At 55.7% G+C, this 20,544-nt stretch overlaps 1 protein-coding gene across 1 annotated transcript; it reads left to right on the top strand.

Annotated features, from left to right (window-relative positions):
* The first annotated feature begins 732 nt into the window (after positions 1-732).
* Positions 733-18,070, top strand: LOC139226902 (inositol polyphosphate 5-phosphatase K-like). Its single transcript, XM_070857996.1, has 6 exons — positions 733-840; positions 6,409-6,525; positions 12,784-12,959; positions 13,905-14,016; positions 16,654-16,763; positions 17,839-18,070. The coding sequence occupies exons 1-6, from the start codon at positions 775-777 to the stop codon at positions 18,068-18,070; spliced, it is 813 nt and encodes a 270-aa protein (XP_070714097.1). The 5' UTR covers positions 733-774.
* The last annotated feature ends 2,474 nt before the right edge of the window (positions 18,071-20,544 follow it).

The following is a 20,544-nucleotide window of genomic DNA, read 5'->3' as shown; positions in this document are numbered from 1 at the left end:
TGGCCTCTTTTACATCCTCCTCACCCCTACTTCTAGTCAGTGCCAGAGGAATCGGCCTCCTTGGCCCACAGTCTGCAACTCTCTCTCCCGAACCCCTCCCCACAACTCCTCCTTTTTCTTTTTCCTATTCTACCCCTCCCCCGTCACCTCACTGACCCCTAACTCGGCCCAGATCAGAGATTGAAATGGGTTAGCTAACGAGTGATGGGGGAGGGGCGACGGCTGCCGGGGGGGCTGAGGCCGACAGTTGGCGGGGGGGGGAAGATAGGGCAATGGTTGTTGGGGTGGGGGGGCGTGCAGTTGTGGGGGGGGTGGTAAGCCGGTTGTCGGGGGAACATGCCGGTTGTCGGGTGAGTGGTGACAGTTGTCGGGGGAGCGATGAGGGCCGACGATTGCCGGGGGGAGGTGGCGACTGTTGCCGGGGGGGGGGCGGTGCTGACGGTTGCCCGGGGGTGGGGGGGGGGGCGACGGTTGCCGGGGGGGAGGGGCGACGGTTGCCGGGGGGGAGGGGCGACGGTTGCCGGGGGGGAGGGGCGACGGTTGCCGGGGGGGAGGGGCGACGGTTGCCGGGGGGGAGGGGCGACGGTTGCCGGGGAGGGTCGCCGGGGAGGAGGGGCGACGGTTGCCGGGGAGGAGGGGCGACGGTTGCCGGGGAGGAGGGGCGACCTCGGGTTGACAGGTGATTGGCCCACCCTGGATTGATGTGACCCACTGACCCCTCGTGCGATTAGTTTACAGGAGCTGAACTCGAAGGTGTCCTCGTTCCTTGTTGACATGGCATTCTACGACCCGTGGACCATCTTCTTCACCAACTCGCTGGCTCCCCTGGGCTACGTCAGGGTAAATGTGGACCTTCGCACAGTGCAAACCGCAGTCACAATGGCCAACGGGATCTCGGTGTTTATCTCAAGGGCCTGGAGCACACAGTGCAGGAAGTGATGCTGCCTCTGTACAGAGCCCTGGTCAGACCCTATCCGGAGTCACAGCGCCCAGTCCTGGGCCCCGGCCCTCGGGGAGCATATATTGCCCTCGGAGGGGGGCAGCGCAGGTTCACCAGACTGATACCGGGGCTGAAAGGGTTAAATCCCGAGGGCAGGTTGCACAGACCGGGCTTGTGTCCCTCGAGTGTAGGAGATTAAGGGGGAGGATCTGATCGAGGGGTTTAAGATGATTAAAGGATTCGATGGGGTAGATCGAGAGAAACTATTCCCTCTGGTGGGGGGAGTCCAGAACAAGGGGCAGGACCTTAAAATTAGAGCCCGGCCGTTCAGGGTGATGTCAGGAAGCACTTCTTCACACACAGGGCCGTGGGAATCCGAAAGGCTGAGGATATTGGGGCTCAATTGGAGCTTTCAAGACTGAGATCAAGGTATCGGGATACAGAGCAAAGGCGGGTAACTGGTGTTGAGGTACAGATTACGCACGATATGATGAATGGTGGGATGGGCTCGAGGGGCTGAATGGCCTCCACCTGTTCCTGTGTAACAGGCTCGAGGGGCTGAATGGCCTCCTCCTGTTCCTGCGTAACAGGCTCGAGGGGCTGAATGGCCTCCTCCTGTCCTGTGTAACAGGCTCGAGGGGCTGAATGGCCTCCTCCGTTCCTGTGTAACAGGCTCGAGGGGCTGAATGGCCTCCTCCTGTTCCTGTGTAACAGGCTCGAGGGGCTGAATGGCCTCCTCCTGTTCCTGTGTTCCCGCACAGCAGTGAATCCGGGTAAGGTTGTACTAACCACACTGAGCTGGACAGAAAACAATTCTGAAGCTCGAATAATCGGAGCGCGAATATTCAGGGCCTCAGCTTTGCCGCAGCCCACTGCGGCTGTACTGCGCTGAGGGAGTGCTGCAGTGTCAGAGGTGCTGCCTTTTGGACCAACCATTAAACCATGGCCCACTCTGCTGGTTCAGGTTGCAGTTACCAACTCTGGTTATACATAAACAAAAGCAAAATACTGTGGATTGTGGAATAAAAACAGAAAATGCTGGAAATCTCAGCGGGTCAGGCAGCACCTGTGGAGAGGGAGCAGAGTTAACGTTTCGGGTCAATGACCTTTGGTCAGAACTGGAGAGTGTTCGGAAAGGACACATTCTGAACCTGCACTGAAAGGGGGAGGGGAAAAAGAACAAAAGGGAAGGTCTGTGATTGGGGGGAAGGCAGGAGAAATTAGAGAGACAAAGGGGATGATAGGCCCAATTGAGATGGTAATGGCCGGAGTTAGAAAAACATTCCTGTAAGGCCTCCATTCCATTCTCCCAGTTTCTCCGTCTCCGTCGCATCTGCTCTGACAATGCCACCTTTCACACTAGTGCCTCTGACATGTCTTCCTTTTTCCTCAACCGAGGATTCCCCTCCACCGTGGTTAACATGGCCCTCGACCGTGTCCGTTCCCTTTCCGCAGTCACCCCCAGCACCCCCTCCCCTTCCCATGGCACCTTCCTGTGCAAACACAGAAGATGCAACCCCTGCCCTTATACCTCCTCCCTTCCCACAGTCTAGGGCCCCAAACACCCCTTCCAGGGCAAACAGCGATTTACTTGTACTTCCTGCAATGTAGTATACTGTATTCGCTGCTCACGATGTGGTGGTCTCTACATTGGGGAGGGCAAACGTAGATTGGGTGATCGCTTTGCGGAGCACCTCCGTTCAGTCCGTAAGTGTGACCCCGAGCTTCTGGTCACCTGTCACTTTAATTCTCCCGCTCTGCCCTCTCCCGCTCTGCCCTCTCCCGCTCTGCCCTCTCCCGCTCTGCCCTCTCCCGCAGTTTGCAGCCTTCTGGACTCAACATCACGTTCAACAATTTCCGAGCATAACCGCTGCCAATCATTGGCTCCCCACCCCCCCCAACCACTGCCCTCCCTCTCCCCACACCACCACCACCACCACCACCACTGCTCCCCCTTCCCCTCCCCCCCCCACCCCCCCAGAGCCTGTTTCTTTTTCTCTCCATGTCTCTAATGGCCGCTGGTCATTATCCCGCCATTGACACCCTATCTCAACTAATGTTTTTCTAACTCCGGCCATTACCATCGCAATTGGGCCCATCGTCCCTTTTGTCCCTCTAATCTCTCCTGTCTGACACTAAGTTGGGTGGCAGTGTGAGCTGCGAGGAGGATGCTATGAGGCTGCAGAGTGACTTGGATAGGTTAGGTGAGTGGGCAAATGCGTGGCAGATGAAGTATAATGTGGATAAATGTGAGGTTATCCACTTTGGTGGTAAAAACAGAGAGACAGACTATTATCTGAATGGTGACAGATTAGGAAAAGGGGAGGTGCAACGAGACCTGGGTGTCATGGTACATCAGTCATTGAAGGTTGGCATGCAGGTACAGCAGGCGGTTAAGAAAGCAAATGGCGTGTTGGCCTTCATAGCGAGGGGATTTGAGTACAGGGGCAGGGAGGTGTTGCTACAGTTGTACAGGGCCTTGGTGAGGCCACACCTGGAGTATTGTGTACAGTTTTGGTCTCCTAACCTGAGGAAGGACATTCTTGCTATTGAGGGAGTGCAGCGAAGATTCACCAGACTGATTCCCGGGATGGCGGGACTGACCTATCAAGAAAGACTGGATCAACTGGGCTTGTATTCACTGGAGTTCAGAAGAATGAGAGGGGATCTCATAGAAACGTTTAAAATTCTGACGGGTTTAGACAGGTTAGATGCAGGAAGAATGTTCCCAATGTTGGGGAAGTCCAGAACCAGGAGTCACAGTCTAAGGATAAGGGGTAAGCCATTTAGGACCGAGATGAGGAGAAACTTCTTCACCCAGAGAGTGGTGAACCTGTGGAATTCTCTACCACAGAAAGTAGTTGAGGCCAATTCACTAAATATATTCAAAAAGGGAGTTGGATGTAGTCCTTACTACTCGGGGGATCAAGGGGTATGGTGAGAAATCAGGAATGGGGTACTGAAGTTGCATGTTCAGCCGTGAACTCATTGAATGGCGGTGCAGGCTCGAAGGGCTGAATGGCCTGCTCCTGCATCTATTTTCTATGTCTCCACACTATCACAGACCTTCCCTCTTGTTCTTTCTCCCCTCCCCCTTTTAGCACTGGTTCAGAATGTGTCCTTTCCAAACACTCTCCAGTTCTGGCAAAGGGTCGTCGACCCGAAATGTTAACTCTGCTTCCTCTCCACAGACACTGCCCGACCTGCTGAGATTTCCCGCATTCTCTGTTCTGGCTATACATATTCCTGGAGATTTCATCACATCACCCTCCCAGCCAAACAGCCTTTCTTCCCATCTCCAGTATGTTTATGATTAATAAATAAAAGTCTTCAAAGAAAATGAAACCGACGCCTGTTTCTTTAATGCCCGATGTGTTTTTCCTCCTGACGTTCCCAACCGTGCCGAGAGATTAATCTTTCATTCCCGGAGACTCCAGGCCAATCCTGGAGAGTTGGCAACCACTAGTTCAGGTGGATGTTAAAGATCCCACTATTCGACGAGAAGCGGGGGAGTTCTCCCCGGTGTCCCGGGGCCAACATTCCCCCCCCCCCCGGCCAAGCTGATCCCATTCCCACCCCTCCCTCCGTCAGCAAAAAAAGAGCAGCTGAAATGGTTGTGCATCTGGTTGCCATGTGTGGCGCCTTGCTGTGCACAACATGGCTGCCGCATCTGTCTAACCGTCACCGGTCGGCTGGGTGTGTATGAAGCACCGTGAGACCGTTTCTGAGGGAGGTGAAACGCTGTGTAAACACCAGGCTTGGGTTTACAGAAACTCCCGAGTTCCCTTTGAAAGGTCTGACTGAGTCACTCGCTGACTGAGCCTGGCTCTGACGCAGTGAGCTGCCTCTGTTCAGCCCGCACAATGGATTCCTTCACTGGATTCCTTGCCGGGGGCAGATCGCTGAGCACCCAGAGCAGCAGGATAGGCTGAACGAGAGGATTTAAAGGCACAGTCCCTTCCCATGATCACTGCCCCGAAGCTGGTGTGTGTGTGTGTGTGTGCTCCACTCCTTCCCCAGTCCTTGGCCAGCCAATTGTGCAGGGGAACCAATCAGAGCAGGGTGACCCCTGGCTGACCTGCTCCGTGCTGAGTTGCCTGATCTCAACGTTGGTGGAATTTGGGGGTGGGGTGCGACAGTTGGCCACAGTAATGGGGGAGGGAGATGGGAGATGAGTGCGGGGGATGAATTTGCCAGGATTCTCACTCTGATCAATGTCTGGAGAAGATTCTGGAAAGTGGTCATTGAGCCTGGGCTGGATTGGAGTTGGCTGTGCCCACCACAGTTGAATAGCCCGCTGACACTCATAGTCCAACATTGCGCGGGGAGGTACTAGTGGGGTGCCACAGGGATCAGTGCTGGGGCCTCAACTATTTACAATCTATATTAATGACTTGGATGAAGGGACTGAGTGTAATTACCCAAGTTTACTGATGATACAAAGATGGGTGGGAAAGCAAATTGTGAGGAGGACACAAGAGATCTGCAAAGAGAAATAAACAGGCTAAGTGAGTGGGCAAACATTTAGCAGATAGAGCATAATGTGGGAAAATGTGAGGTTATCCACTTTGGCAGAAAAAAATTAAAAAACAATTTATTATTTAAATAAAGAAAAATTGCAAAATGTTGCAGTACAGAGGGACCTGGGGATCCTTGTGCATGAAACACAAAGTTAGTATGCCGGTACAGCAAGTGATCAGGAAAGCAAATGGAATGTTGGCCTTTATTGCAAGGGGGATGGAGTATAAAAGCAGAGAAGTCCTGCTACAACTGTACAGGGTATTGGTGAGGCCACACCTGGAGTACTGCGTACAGTTTTGGTCTCTGTATTTAAGGAAGGATATACTTGCACAGGAGGCTGTTCAGAGAAGGTTCACTGGGTTGATTCCTGAGATGAGGGGGTTGACTTAGAAAGATAGGTTGGGCCTATACTCATTGGAGCTCAGAAGAATGAGAGGTGATCTTATTGAAACGTATAAGATAATGAGGGGGCTCGACAAGGTGGATGCAGAGAGGATATTTCCACTCAGAGGAAACTAAAACTAGGGGGCATAGTCTCAGAATAAGAGGCCGCCCATTTAAATGAGATAAAGAGGAATTTCTTCTCCGAGGGTTGTAAATCTGTGGAGTTCTCTGCCCCAGAGAGCTGTGGGGGCTGGGTCATTGAATATATTTAAGGCGGAGATAGACAGATTTTTGAGCGATAAGGGAATAAGGGATTATGGGGAGCGGGCGGGGAAGTGGAGCTGAGTCCATGATCAGATCAGCCATGATCTTATTGAATGGTGGAGCAGGCTCGAGGGGCCAAATGGCCGACTCCTGCTCCTATTTCTTATGTTCTTGTGTACCGGAGGGTGTCAGGTGGCCCGTGGAACTTGTCCCCGAGCGAAAGGAACAGAAGGGGACCACAGTGGGGGAAGGGGAGCAAGGTCACAGAATCTAACATCTGCCCTCTTCTCTTCCCCCAGATCACCTCGATCCGGATGCAGGGCGTTCTGCTCTTGATCTTTGTGAAGTGTTTGCACCTGCCTTACATCCGGGACCTGCAAACCAATTACACCCGGACTGGGCTGTTCGGCTACTGGGTAAGGGCATCACTGCAGTCCCAGGCTCTGAGGCCGAACCATCGCACGCGGTGTTTGAGGGGGGAATGAGGCGATGTACAGTCTGACACACCGGCGCCAATCTCCAGTGTTTAACCCTCTCATTGCCCCTCCCCGGGTCTTCCCTCGCTTGGGTTCGGGTCGTGTGAGGCCTCCATGTGACCAAGCACAGCCCAGCTGAGATCGTCGTGACCCTGACTGGCTGTACCGGCCCCTCCTGAGATAGGAGGGGGGAAATCAGCCGGGGTTGGCATCCCACTGCCTGTCCGGTGAGACGGGTGAGTCAGCGATGGGTAAGCGCCGGATTGCGATCGGCTGGTGATGCCCTTCAAGGTTGAATACCTTTCTAACGTTCGCCGTCTGGGAGCTCGTGTGAATAAATGACCACTTGCTCACCATCACTGGGGGAGGAAATGGAGGAGTCTGGATACAGATCGCTGAAAAAAATATTAAAACCAGAAAGGGCTGGGAGCGCCCAACAGATTGGGTAGCGTCTGTGGAGCGAGAGAGAGAGAGAACCTGCATTTATATAGTGCCACTCATGCCCTTGGGACTTCTCAAAGTGCTTTACAGCCAATGAAGTACTTTTAGAGTGTGGTCACTGTTGTAATGTGGGAAACGCAGCAGGCAATTTGTGCACAGCAAGCTCCCACACACAGCAATGTGATAATGACCAGAGAATCTTTATTTGCGACTGGGGAGTGATGGGGAGTGCACTCCATTGTCAGTGTGGTGTATTCAGCAATTGGGGCAAAGTTTCCCAACCGCAGTGGGGCATGTGGGGCTTTTATGAAATGCCTGGATGTTGCCCAATGTGCACCAGCTCTCCGGGGCATTTTCCGGTCTGCAACGACAGTGTAATCGTCAGTGCTCGCCTCGGGTCTCCCCGATACTCGGCATATCACTGGGCCCCACAGGCTGACGGATTGCCGGCTGGCCGGTGTTCACTTGTTCCTCTACGTTGATGTGCGGGGTGTCCAGGGTCAGATAAAGTCGCTCAGGTCCCTTGAGAAATGACATCTCTTAAGTGCAACAATCAAAATAAGATACTATCCTGCCTACATTCCAGCCCTGCACTAAACGGCTTTATTTAGAATTCTCACCCTCGATACACGGACACAGCGGGCCAAAATAGTCTCCTTCCATGCTGTAAACATCTATGACCAACAAATCTGTAATGTTTTGAGTTCACGGTCAAACTTACACAGGAACAGGAGGAGGCCTTTCAGCCCCTCGAGCCTGTTACACAGGAACAGGAGGAGGCCTTTCAGCCCCTCGAGCCTGTTACACAGGAACAGGAGGAGGCCTTTCAGCCCCTCGAGCCTGTTGCACAGGAACAGGGGGAGGCCTTTCAGCCCCTCGAGCCTGTTACACAGGAACAGGAGGAGGCCATTCAGCCCCTCGAGCCTGTTACACAGGAACAGGAGGAGGCCTTTCAGCCCCTCGAGCCTGTTCCGCCAAGCGATTATATCTCGGCTGATCTGTGCCACAACCCCAGTTACATAGAAACATAGAAAATAGGTGCAGGAGTAGGCCATTCGGCCCTTCGAGCCTGCACCGCCATTCAATGAGTTCATGGCTGAACATGCAACTTCAGTACCCCATTCCTGCTTTCTCACCATACCCCTTGATCCCCCGAGTAGTAAGGATTATATCTAACTCCTTTTTGAATATATTTAGTGAATTGGCCTCAACAACTTTCTGTGGTAGAGAATTCCACAGGTTCACCACTCTCTGGGTGAAGAAGTTTCTCCTCATCTCGGTCCTAAATTCTTACCCCTTATCCTTAGACTGTGACCCTGGTTCTGGACTTCCCCAACATTGGGAACATTCTTCCTGCATCTAACCTGTCTAAACCCGTCAGAATTTTAAACGTTTCTATGAGATCCCCTCTCATTCTTCTGAACTCCAGTGAATACAAGCCCAGTTGATCCAGTCTTCCTTGATGTGTCAGTCCCGCCATCCCGGGAATCAGTCTGGTGAACCTTCGCTGCACTCCCTCAATAGCAAGAACGTCTTTCCTCAAGTTAGGAGACCAAAACTGTACACAATACTCCAGGTGTGGCCTCACCAAGGCTCTGTACAACTGTAGCAACACCTCCCTGCCCCTGTACTCCAATCCCCTCGCTATGAAGGCCAACATGCCATTTGCTTTCTTAACCGCCTGCTGTACCTGCATGCCAACCTTCAATGACTGATGTACCATGACACCCAGGTCTCGTTGCACCTCCCCTTTTCCTAATCTGTCACCATTCAGATAATAGTCTGTCTCTCTGTTTTTACCACCAAAGTGGATAACCTCACATTTATCCACATTATACTTCATCTGCCATTCATTTGCCCACTCACCTAACCTATCCAAGTCATACTGCAGCCTCATAGCATCCTCCTTGCAGCTCACACTACCACCCAACTTAGTGTCATCCGCAAATTTGGAGATACTACATTTAATCCCCTTGTCCAAATCATTAATGTACAGTGTAAACAGCTGGGGCCCCAGCACAGAACCTTGCGGTACCCCACTAGTCACTGCCTGCCATTCTGAAAAGTACCCATTTACTCCTACTCTTTGCTTCCTGTCTGACAACCAGTTCTCCATCCACGTCAACACACTACCCCCAATCCCATGTGCTTTAACTTTGCACATTAATCTCTTGTGTGGGACCTTGTCGAAAGCCTTCTGAAAGTCCAAATATACCACATCAACTGGTTCTTCCTTGTCCACTCTACTGGAAACATCCTCAAAAAATTCCAGAAGATTTGTCAAGCATGATTTCCCTTTCACAAATCCATGCTGACTTGGACCTATCGTGTCACCTCTTTCCAAATGCGCTGCTATGACATCCTTAATAATGATTCCATCATTTTACCCACTACCGATGTCAGGCTGACCGGTCTATAATTCCCTGTTTTCTCGCTCCCTCCTTTTTTAAAAAGTGGGGTTACATTGGCTACCCTCCACTCGATAGGAACTGATCCAGAGTCTATGGAATGTTGGAAAATGACTCTCAATGCATCCGCTATTTCCAAGGCCACCTCCTTAAGTACTCTGGGATGCAGTCCGTCAGGCCTTGGGGATTTATCGGCCTTCAATCCCATCAATTTTCCCGACTAATAAGGATTTCCCTCAGTTCCTCCTCCTTACTAGACCCTCTGACCCCTTTTATATCCGGAAGGTTGTTTGTGTCCTCCTTAGTGAATACTGAACCAAAGTACTTGTTCAATTGGTCTGCCATTTCTTTGTTCCCCGTTATGACTTCCCCTGATTCTGACTGCAGGGGACCTATGTTTGTCTTTACTAACCTTTTTCTCTTTATATATCTATAGAAACTTTTGCAATCCGTCTTAATGTTCCCTGCAAGTTCTTCTCGTACTCCATTTCCCCTGCCTTAATCAAACCCTTTGTCCTCCTCTGCTGAGTTCTAAATTTCTCCCAGTCCCCAGATTCGCTGCTATTTCTGGCCAATTTGTATGCCACTTCCTTGGCTTTAATACTATCCCTGATTTCCCTTGATAGCCACGGTTGAGCCACCTTCACTTTTTTATTTTTACGCCAGACAGGGATGTACAATTGTTGCCTTTGCTCCGTATCCCTCGATCCCCTGACCCAACAAAAATCCATCGGTCTCAGTCTGGAAAGCTCCAATTAACCCCCAGCACCCACAGCCTTTGGGGGAGAGAGTTCCCGATTCCCACGGCCCTGTGTGTGAAGAAGTGCTTCCTGACATCACCCTGAACGGCCGGGCTCTAATTTTAAGGTCCTGCCCCTTGTTCTGGACTCCCCCCACCAGAGGGAATAGTTTCTCTCGCTCAGCCCCATCAACTCCTTTCATCATCTTAAACCCCTCGATCAGATCCCCCCTTAATCTCCTACACTCGAGGGACACAAGCTCAGTCTGTGCGACCTGCCCTCGGGATTTAACCCTTTCAGCCCTAGGGGTATCATTGTGGTGAATCTGCACTGCCCCCCCTCCGAGGGCAATATATCCTCCCCGAGGGGCCCAGGACTGGGCGCTGTGACTCCGGACAGGGTCTGACCGGGGCTCAGTACCAGACCAGAATTCCTCCCCATTGAATCCCAGCCCTCGAGATACAGGCCAACATCCCACGGCCCTTTGATTGCTGTGTGTGCCTGTGCACCGGCTTTGAGTGATGTGTGTTCATGGACACCCAATCCCTTCGCTCCTCCCCAGCTCCTCGTCTCCCCCCCAGTGAGAAAATATTCCCATTTGTTCTCGGGTCCACACTGGATGACCTCACACTCCCCCACATCGAACCCCAGCCGCCTAACCCGCTCACTCAGTCCGTCTTTGCCCCTTTGGTAACTTCCTGCTCCCGCCCACAGCTTTACTCTGCCACTTCCTGCTTGGTGTTCACCTTCAAGTGTTTGGGGAACGTGGATAAAGTGTGTAATGGCGTGCCGTGACTGACCGAGTGTTGTACCTGCTTGGAGCTCCGACCCAACTTTCTGAACAGGAACAACATCTTGTTGCCTGTCACATTTGACATTTCTCTCTTACTCTGAGAATCTCCGTGAGTGTTTTGAGGTCCCGTACTGCCGACAGACAGACGTGTTCAAGGTGCTGGAAACACGCAGTGTGTGTGAGGAGAGGGAGTGACCCGTGCTCCCAGCACTGTCCCCCGGCTGGTAACCCACAGCACCGGCCAATCACAATCCAAGCGCTCTCCAACTGGAGAACGTGGGTGGCAGAGAATATGTCACACATAATATTGGAAAGTGTCACCTGGTGAGACATCACATGGTCACCCGCCGCATTCTGCCCCACATCGACTACAGGTGATCCAAAACTCGGCTGCCCCGTGTCCTAACTCGCACCGAGTCCCGCTCACCCATCACCCCCTGTGCTCACTGCCCCGTGTCCTAACTCGCACCGAGTCCCACTCACCCATCACCCCCTGTGCTCACTGCCCTGTGTCCTAACTCACACCGAGTCCCGCTCACCCATCACCTCCTGTGCTCACTGCCCCGTGTCCTAACTCGCACCAAGTCCCACTCACCCATCACCCCCTGTGCTCACTGCCCCGTGTCCTAACTCGCACCGAGTCCCGCTCACCCATCACCTCCTGTGCTCACTGCCCCGTGTCCTAACTCGCACCAAGTCCCACTCACCCATCACCCCCTGTGCTCACTGCCCCGTGTCCTAACTCGCACCGAGTCCCGCTCACCCATCACCCCCTGTGCTCACTGACCCCGTGTCCTAACTCGCACCGAGTCCCGCTCACCCATCACCCCCTGTGCTCACTGCCCCGTGTCCTAACTCGCACCGAGTCCCGCTCACCCATCACCCCCTGTGCCCACTGCCCCGTGTCCTAACTCGCACCGAGTCCCGCTCACCCATCACCCCCTGTGCTCACTGCCCTGTGTCCTAACTCACACCGAGTCCCGCTCACCCATCACCTCCTGTGCTCACTGCCCCGTGTCCTAACTCGCACCAAGTCCCACTCACCCATCACCCCCTGTGCTCACTGCCCCGTGTCCTAACTCGCACCGAGTCCCGCTCACCCATCACCCCCTGTGCTCACTGCCCTGTGTCCTAACTCGCACCGAGTCCCGCTCACCCATCACCCCCTGTGCTCACTGCCCCGTGTCCTAACTCGCACCGAGTCCCGCTCACCCATCACCCCCTGTGCTCACTGACCCGTGTCCTAACTCGCACCGAGTCCCACTCACCCATTACCCCCTGTGCTCACTGCCCTGTGTCCTAACTCGCACCGAGTCCCGCTCACCCATCACCCCCTGTGCTCACTGACCCGTGTCCTAACTCGCACCGAGTCCCGCTCACCCATCACCCCCTGTGCTCACTGACCCGTGTCCTAACTCACACCCAGTCCCACTCACCCATCACCCCCTGTGCTCACTGCCCTGTGTCCTAACTCGCACCGAGTCCCACTCACCCATCACCCCCTGTGCTCACTGCCCCGTGTCCTAACTCACACCCAGTCCCACTCACCCATCACCCCCTGTGCTCATGGACGGGGGGCTCCGGTGGGATTGGGGGGAGGGGGACGGAGGGGGGGATGGACGGGGCGGGGAGGTTGATAATGGGAGGGGAGTGGGAACTCCGGTGGATGCACACTCCGCTCATCCTGCTAAACACTGGGAGGTGATGGACTCCCTGGTCATGGTGTCGGAAGTCCGCCCCCCCCCTCACCTTCCCCGAGATCTTTGCCGATTGTTTTTCCACATTCTCTCTCTCTCTCTCTCTCTCTCGCCCCCAGGGTAACAAAGGGGGTGTGGCCGTCCGCCTCTCCATCCATGGCCACCTGCTCTGCTTCCTGAACTGCCACCTGCCGGCACACATGGACAACACCGCCCAACGGCTCGACACCTTCCGGCACATTCTGCACACGCAGCAGTTCACCGGCAACAAGGCCCAGGCCATTCTCGACCACGAGTGAGTACCAGTGGGAGCCCATGTGAAGCGCAATCCGCAGACACACCCCCCCTCCCTCGCCAGACCCTCCCCCTCTTTCCCCCCCCGCCCCCACACCCTCCTCCTCGCGGGCCCTCCCCTGCCTGTTCAGTCGTGCCTGATATTTTTAACCTCTCAGTTCTGGTATTCTCCGTGTAAATCTTCTCTACACCCTCTCCTGTGCCTCGATATCCTTTTTATAATACGGAGACCGGAACAGTTCACAGTGCGCCGTGCGGTCTGACCGAGGGTCGATACAGGTTTAACATAACTTCTTTGTTTTCCATTCTACCCCTCCAGCAGTGAACCCCAGTGCTGGGTTTGCTGTTTGTGGCCTTATTAACCGGCGTCACTACTTTTAGTGACTTGTGTACAGGTGCAACATCCAAAATCCAGAGTGTTCCAGAATCCGGACACGGGGCCAATCCATGGCGGGGTTGCCCAGAAATCGAAAAATGTTCCGAAATCTGGATTCCCCCGGCCTCGGCCGCCTGACCCCTCCCCCACCTACCTCCCTCGGCTCACGTAAAGACGTTCCGGAAATCCGGAAATACCGGAATCCAGAACAGCCTCAATCCCGAGGTTTCCGGATTTCGGACGTCAAACTTGTATCTGTACCCCCAGACCCCTCAGCCCCTGCACCCCAGTGAGACACAGAACATGGGACTTTGGACCGCTGCTGCCCAAAGCTCGATCCCACGGGAGTTTTCCTCACCTCGTGCCTCGGTCTGTTATAGATGCATTGATCGAGTTCGATCGCTGTGATTGGTCAACTCCATGATCGTTGGATCGTCCTATACTGGAAGGTGCACTAGAGGGTGGGGTCTGTGTTCATCTTCCCATTCCCGGGGTCGCTCCCATTCCCGGGGTCGCTGGGATTCCCGCCCTGAGTCTCGGCCAATGGCTGCTCTCTGCTTTCCCCCACAGCCTGCTCTTCTGGTTCGGCGACCTGAACTTTCGCATCGGCGACCACGGACTGCACTTCCTCCGCGAGTCCATCTGCAACAATCGCTTCCACCTGCTGTGGGACAAGGACCAGGTGAGGGTAAAGGTCACGGGCCCGAGTACACGAGCGGTTTGTGGGGGGCCCGCACAGAACCAGATAGATACAGAGTAAAGTTCCCTCTACACTGTCCCATCAAACACTCCCAGGGCAGGTACAGCACGGGTTAGATACAGAGTAAAGCTCCCTCTACACTGTCCCATCAAACACTCCCAGGGCAGGTACAGGGGGTTAGATACAGAGTAAAGTTCCCTCTACACTGTCCCATCAAACACTCCCAGAGCAGGTACAGCACGGGTTAGATACAGAGTAAAGTTCCCTCTACACTGTCCCATCAAACACTCCCAGGGCAGGTACAGGGGGTTAGATACAGAGTAAAGCTCCCTCTACACTGTGCCATCAAACACTCCCAGGGTAGGTACAGGGGGTTAGATACAGAGTAAAGCTCCCTCTACACTGTGCCATCAAACACTCCCAGGGTAGGTACAGGGGGTTAGATACAGAGTAAAGCTCCCTCTACACTGTCCCATCAAACACTCCCAGGGCAGGTACAGGGGGTTAGATACAGAGCAAAGCTCCCTCTACACTGTTCCATCAAACACTCCCAGGGCAGGTACAGCACGGGGTTAGATACAGAGTAAAGCTCCCTCTACACTGTCCCATCAAACACTCCCAGGGCAGGTACAGCACGGGATTAGATACAGAGTAAAGCTCCCTCTACACTGTCCCATCAAACACTCCCAGGGCAGGTACAGGGGTTAGATACAGAGTAAAGCTCCCTCTACACTGTCCCATCAAACACTCCCAGGGCAGGTACAGGTGGTTAGATACAGAGTAAAGCTCCCTCTACACTCAGGAATGTGCATCACTCCAAGCCGCAGTCGAGGGTTCCCCTATTGCACTAATGTGGTATTTCTCCTTCCCATTATTGAGCTCTCTCAGACATGGATTGGGAATTCACACTATTTTTGGTGTCGTTCTCACCGTACCTGAAGATTAACGAAGGACTGAGATAAAGCTCCCCAAAATATGGTTTTACAGGTTTCTTGTAGAGAGCAAAGAGAAAACTGGTCACATGAATGTGGCACTGGCTTCACACCTTGGTCAATGAGCGAGGTGGGTAGCAGAACTAATGGTGCTGTTAGTGTGTGTGTGTGTGTGTGTGTGTGTGTCCCCTTGTATTGAGGGCATCGGCGGCCGTGATGGCAATATACCTGCAGAAATTGCAACGTCAGCGTTCACTTGGCACGTATGTGCAGGAAGCCTGCAGCCAGATTGATGTACGAGGAGGGCGGGCCCAATGTAAGCCCTACGAGGGTGGGGGTGTGTGTGTGTGTGTGAGGGTGAGAGAGGGGGTGTGTCTCTGACTCTCAGTCAGTCAGTCTGTGTGTGTGTGTGTGTGTGTGTGTGAGGGTGAGAGAGGGGGTGTGTCTCTGACTCTGTCTCAGTCAGTCAGTCTGTGTGTGTGTGTGTGAGGGTGAGGGTGAGAGAGGGGGTGTGTCTCTGACTCTGTCTCAGTCAGTCTGTCTGTGTGTGTGTGTGTGTGTGAGGGTGAGAGGGGCTGTGTCTCTGACTCTGTCTCAGTCAGTCTGTCTGTCAGTCTGTGTGTGTGTGTGTGTGAGGGTGAGGGGGTGTGTCTCTGACTCTGTCTCAGTCAGTCTGTGTGTGTGTGTGTGTGAGGGTGAGAGAGGAGGTGTGTCTCTGACTCTGTCTCAGTCAGTCTGTGTGTGTGTGTGTGTGAGGGTGAGAGAGGGGGTGTGTCTCTGACTCTGTCTCAGTCAGTCTGTGTGTGTGTGTGTGTGTGTGTGTGTGAGGGTGAGAGGGGCTGTGTCTCTGACTCTGTCTCAGTCAGTCTGTGTGTGGTGTGTGTGTGTGTGAGGGTGAGAGGGGCTGTGTCTCTGACTCTGTCTCAGTCAGTGTGTGTGGTGTGTGTGTGTGTGAGGGTGAGAGGGGCTGTGTCTCTGATTCTGTCTCAGTCAGTCTGTCTGTCAGTCTGTGTGTGTGTGTGTGTGTGTGAGGGTGAGAGGGGGTGTGTCTCTGACTCTGTCTCAGTCAGTCTGTGTGTGTGTGTGTGTGTGTGAGGATGAGAGAGGGGGTGTGTCTCTGACTCTGTCTCAGTCAGTCTGTGTGTGTGTGTGTGTGTGTGTGTGAGGATGAGAGAGGGGGTGTGTCTCTGACTCTCAGTCAGTCAGTCAGTCTGTGTGTGTGTGTGTGTGTGTGAGGGTGAGAGGGGGGGTGTGTCTCTGACTCTGTCTCTGTCAGTCTGTGTGTGTGTGTGTGTGTGTGTGTGTGTGTGTGTGTGTGAGGGTGAGAGGGTGTGTGTCTCTGACTCTGTCTCAGTCAGTCTGTGTGTGTGTGTGAGGGTGAGAGGGGCTGTGTCTCTGACTCTGTCTCAGTCAGTCTGTGTGTGTGTGTGTGTGTGTGTGAGGGTGAGAGGGGCTGTGTCTCTGACTCTGTCTCAGTCAGTCTGTGTGTGTGTGTGTGTGTGTGTGTGTGTGTGTGAGGGTGAGAGGGGCTGTGTCTCTGACTCTGTCTCAGTCAGTCTGTGTGTGTGTGTGTGTGTGAGGGTGAGAGGGGGTGTGTCTCTGACTCTGTCTGTCAGTCAGTCTGTCTGTGTGTGTGATATAGCGGGAATTCCCCGCTCCCTCACATTCTCTTCCCCCTCCCCCACAGCTCAACAAGGCGAAGAAGACGGAGTCGATCCTCCGGGGGTTCCAGGAGGGGCAGCTCCTCTTCAAACCCACGTACAAGTTCAACCTGGCCTCGTCCGACTATGACACCAGGTAACCTTGAACCCCCCGCCCCCCCATTCCCCCATTGAGTATGGCTGATCTCTATTTTAACCCCAGTTACCCGCCTTTGGTCCGTATCCCCCGATCCCCTGACCCAACAAAAATCCATCGATCTCAGTCTGGAAATTTCCAACTGACCCCCAGCACCCACAGCCTTTGGGGGGGAGAGTTCCCGATTCCCACGGCCCTGTGTGTGAAGAAGTGCTCCCTGACATCACCCTGAACGGCCGGGCTCTAATTTTAAGGTGACTCCCCTTGTTCTGGACTCCCCCCACCAGAGGGAATAGTTTCTCCGGATCCACTCCATCGAATCCTTTCATCATCAGACTCGAAGTCCGGTGTTTTTCCATTCCTGTAGAATCCGGGGATCTGTTGCCCGGATCGTTTACGGCTCACTCCCAAACTAAACGTTCGTTTCCCCATCAACGGCACACCCCACTCCCCGGCCCTCGCCCTGCTCCGCGGTTAACCCGGGCTCGCGCACCGCTCTGCCCAGACCCTCCCCTCGGCCCCCCTCCCCTCGCTCCCCCTCCCCCTCCCCTCGCTCCCCTCGGCCCCCCTCCCCTCCCCTCGCCCCCCTCCCCCTCCCCTCCCCTCGGCCCCCCACCCCCTCGCTCCCCCTCCCCCACCCCTCGCTCCCCTCGGCCCCCCTCCCCTCCCCTCGCCCCCCTCCCCTCGCCCCCCTCCCCCTCCCCTCCCCTCGGCCCCCCTCCCCCTCCCCCTCCCCCTCCCCTCCCAGACCCACCCCTCGGCCCCTCTCCACCCAGACCCTCCCCCTCCCCTCCCAGACCCACCCCTCGGCCCTCCTCCCCCTCCCCTCGCAGACCCACCCCCTCCCCTCGCAGACCCACCCCTCGGCCCCCCTCTCCCTCCCCTCCCCTCCCAGACCCACCCCTCGGCCCTCCCTCCCCTCCCAGATCCACTACTCGGGTCCACCTCCCCTCCCCTTCCAGATCCACCCCTCGACCCCCTCCCCTCCCAAACACACCCCTCGACCCCCCTCCCAGACACACCCCTCGGGTCCCCTCCATGCTCACCTCTTGCTGCCCCTCCCTCTCCCCCACAGCGGGAAGAAACGGAAGCCAGCCTGGACCGACCGGATCCTTTGGAAAGTTAAAGAACAGGTGCAGGATGGCGGGAGTGGGGCTCGGTGCTCGGACTTGAATCATCCCATCGCGGTGACACTAAACACCTACGGGAGCCAAATGGAGTACGGAATCAGTGACCACAAGCCGGTGTCCGGAACCTTCTGCCTGGAGGTGAGAGTCGGGCTGCTTTTTTTTGTTCCGTTGCTTTGAACAACAGATTGCGCACACACTTGGTCCCAGTAATGACAGGATCAGGTCTTTATTTAAACTTCACACGACACAACAATCGGTGTGAAAGTTACCGAGACCCACACTTCACAGAACCAGTCACGCTCCCTGCTTGTGACACACAGGATCCCTCTCCCAGTGTCTGCTCTTGAGACACACACTCCAATTCGTGTCTGTTCGCACACAGTATCGGGTCTTGGCACTCTCCATTCCATGCATACTATCAATAGTACGCCAACAGTACGTACAACTATAACAGACTGACGATATAAACTGAATGACCAGTTCCCAAAGTCCTGCATTCGGGGCTTATTGCCGCCATCGACTCGTGCCATGACCATTATTACTATAACACACAGGTGACCACATTCACACAATGGCTGAATGACTCTCACACCTTCGAGCATCTCCTTACCTGTGGAGACATTCTCTGCTTTGATCTAAACTTCGATCCGTGCTCATCAGAAAAACTTTAACCCAGCGTGTGACCTCTCCGACTGTGCCGAAAGCGAGTATTTGGGGAATACGCCTTTCGGTCCCACAGTGAGAAGGGGGGAATGGGTTAATGGACGGACACTCAGGTCGCTGATACGGGGGACAATTAACAAGAGCGCGGCCACTCTGGACATATTCCTTCATCACATGACCTCCGTCCAGTCGAACAAACTTTTTTCTGATTTCTAAAATTTCTGTACCTCAAAGAAAAGTATTCAAAGAATATGAAAAAGCCCAATTATTTTACTTTCCCGATGATTTCTCCCCCGGGTGTTGCTCGTGACAGAGTCCGGAAGATTAATCGTCAATTCCTGGAGACTCCAGGCCAGCCCTGGAGAGTTGGGAACCCTCCCCCACACCCCCACACCCCCCGGGCCAGCGACCAGCTCCTGTTTTATGAGGGGCAGTGAAACCTCGGAGTGTGGCAGTCGCCAGCATCGCCGGGAGGGGCAACCAGGGATCTGCTCCCCTGGGGCCTGTCATACAGGGTTTGGGAAATCCTGCCCGGGGCGAAACTGCAGGGCTTCAATCCCACCCTCCCCCACTCCCACCTCCCCCCTCCCTCTCTCCCCCCCCTCCCCTCCCTCTCTCCCCACCTCCCCCCTCCCTCTCTCCCCACCTCCCCCCTCCCTCTCTCCCCACCTCCCCCCTCCCTCTCTCCCCACCTCCCCCCTCCCTCTCTCCTCACCTCCCCCCTCCCACCTCCCCCCCTCCCTCTCTCCCCACCTCCCCCCTCCCTCTCTCCCCACCTCCCCCCTCCCTCTCTCCCCACCTCCCCCCTCCCTCTCTCCCCACCTTCCCCCTCCCTCTCTCCTCACCTCCCCCCCTCCCTCTCTCCCCACCTCCCCCCTCCCTCTCTCCCCACCTCCCCCCTCCCTCTCTCCCCACCTCCCCCCTCCCTCTCTCCTCACCTCCCCCCCTCCCTCACTCCCCCCTCCCTCTCTCCCCCACCTCCCCCCTCCCCCCCTCCCTCTCTCCCCACCTCGCCCCTCCCTCTCTCCCCACCTCCCCCCTCCCTCTCTCCCCACCTCCCCCCTCCCTCTCTCCCCACCTCGCCCCTCCCTCTCTCCTCACCTCCCCCCTCCCTCTCTCCCCACCTCCCCCCTCCCTCTCTCCCCACCTCGCCCCTCCCTCTCTCCCCACCTCCCCCCTCCCTCTCTCCTCACCTCCCCCCTCCCTCTCTCCCCACCTCCCCCCTCCCTCTCTCCCCACCTCCCCCCTCCCTCTCTCCCCACCTCGCCCCTCCCTCTCTCCCCACCTCGCCCCTCCCTCTCTCCCCACCTCCCCCCTCCCTCTCTCCTCACCTCCCCCCTCCCTCTCTCCCTCCCTCTCTCCCCACCTCCCCCCTCCCTCTCTCCCCACCTCCCCCCTCCCTCTCTCCCCACCTCCCCCCTCCCTCTCTCCCCACCTCCCCCCTCCCTCTCTCCCCACCTCCCCCCTCCCTCTCTCCCCACCTCCCCCCTCCCTCTCTCCCCACCTCCCCCCTCCCTCTCTCCTCCCTCTCTCCCCACCTCCCCCTCCCACTCTCCCCACCTCCCCCCTCCCTCTCTCCCCACCTCCCCCCTCCCTCTCTCCCCACCTCCCCCCTCCCTCTCTCCCCACCTCCCCCCTCCCTCTCTCCCCACCTCCCCCCTCCCTCTCTCCCCCACCTCCCCCCTCCCTCTCTCCCCACCTCCCCACCTCCCCCCTCCCTCTCTCCCCACCTCCCCCCTCCCTCTCTCCCCACCTCCCCCCTCCCTCTCTCCCCACCTCCCCCCTCCCTCTCTCCCCACCTCCCCCCTCCCTCTCTCCCCACCTCCCCCCTCCCTCTCTCCCCACCTCCCCCCTCCCTCTCTCCCCACCTCCCCCCTCCCTCTCTCCCCACCTCCCCCCTCCCTCTCTCCCCACCTCCCCCCTCCCTCTCTCCCCACCTCCCCCCTCCCTCTCTCCCCACCTCCCCCCTCCCTCTCTCCCCACCTCCC

This window comes from Pristiophorus japonicus, chromosome 16 (genome assembly GCF_044704955.1).
Source record: "Pristiophorus japonicus isolate sPriJap1 chromosome 16, sPriJap1.hap1, whole genome shotgun sequence".
Classification (NCBI taxonomy): Eukaryota; Metazoa; Chordata; class Chondrichthyes; family Pristiophoridae; genus Pristiophorus; species Pristiophorus japonicus.
This window is presented reverse-complemented; position numbering and strand designations above follow the sequence as displayed.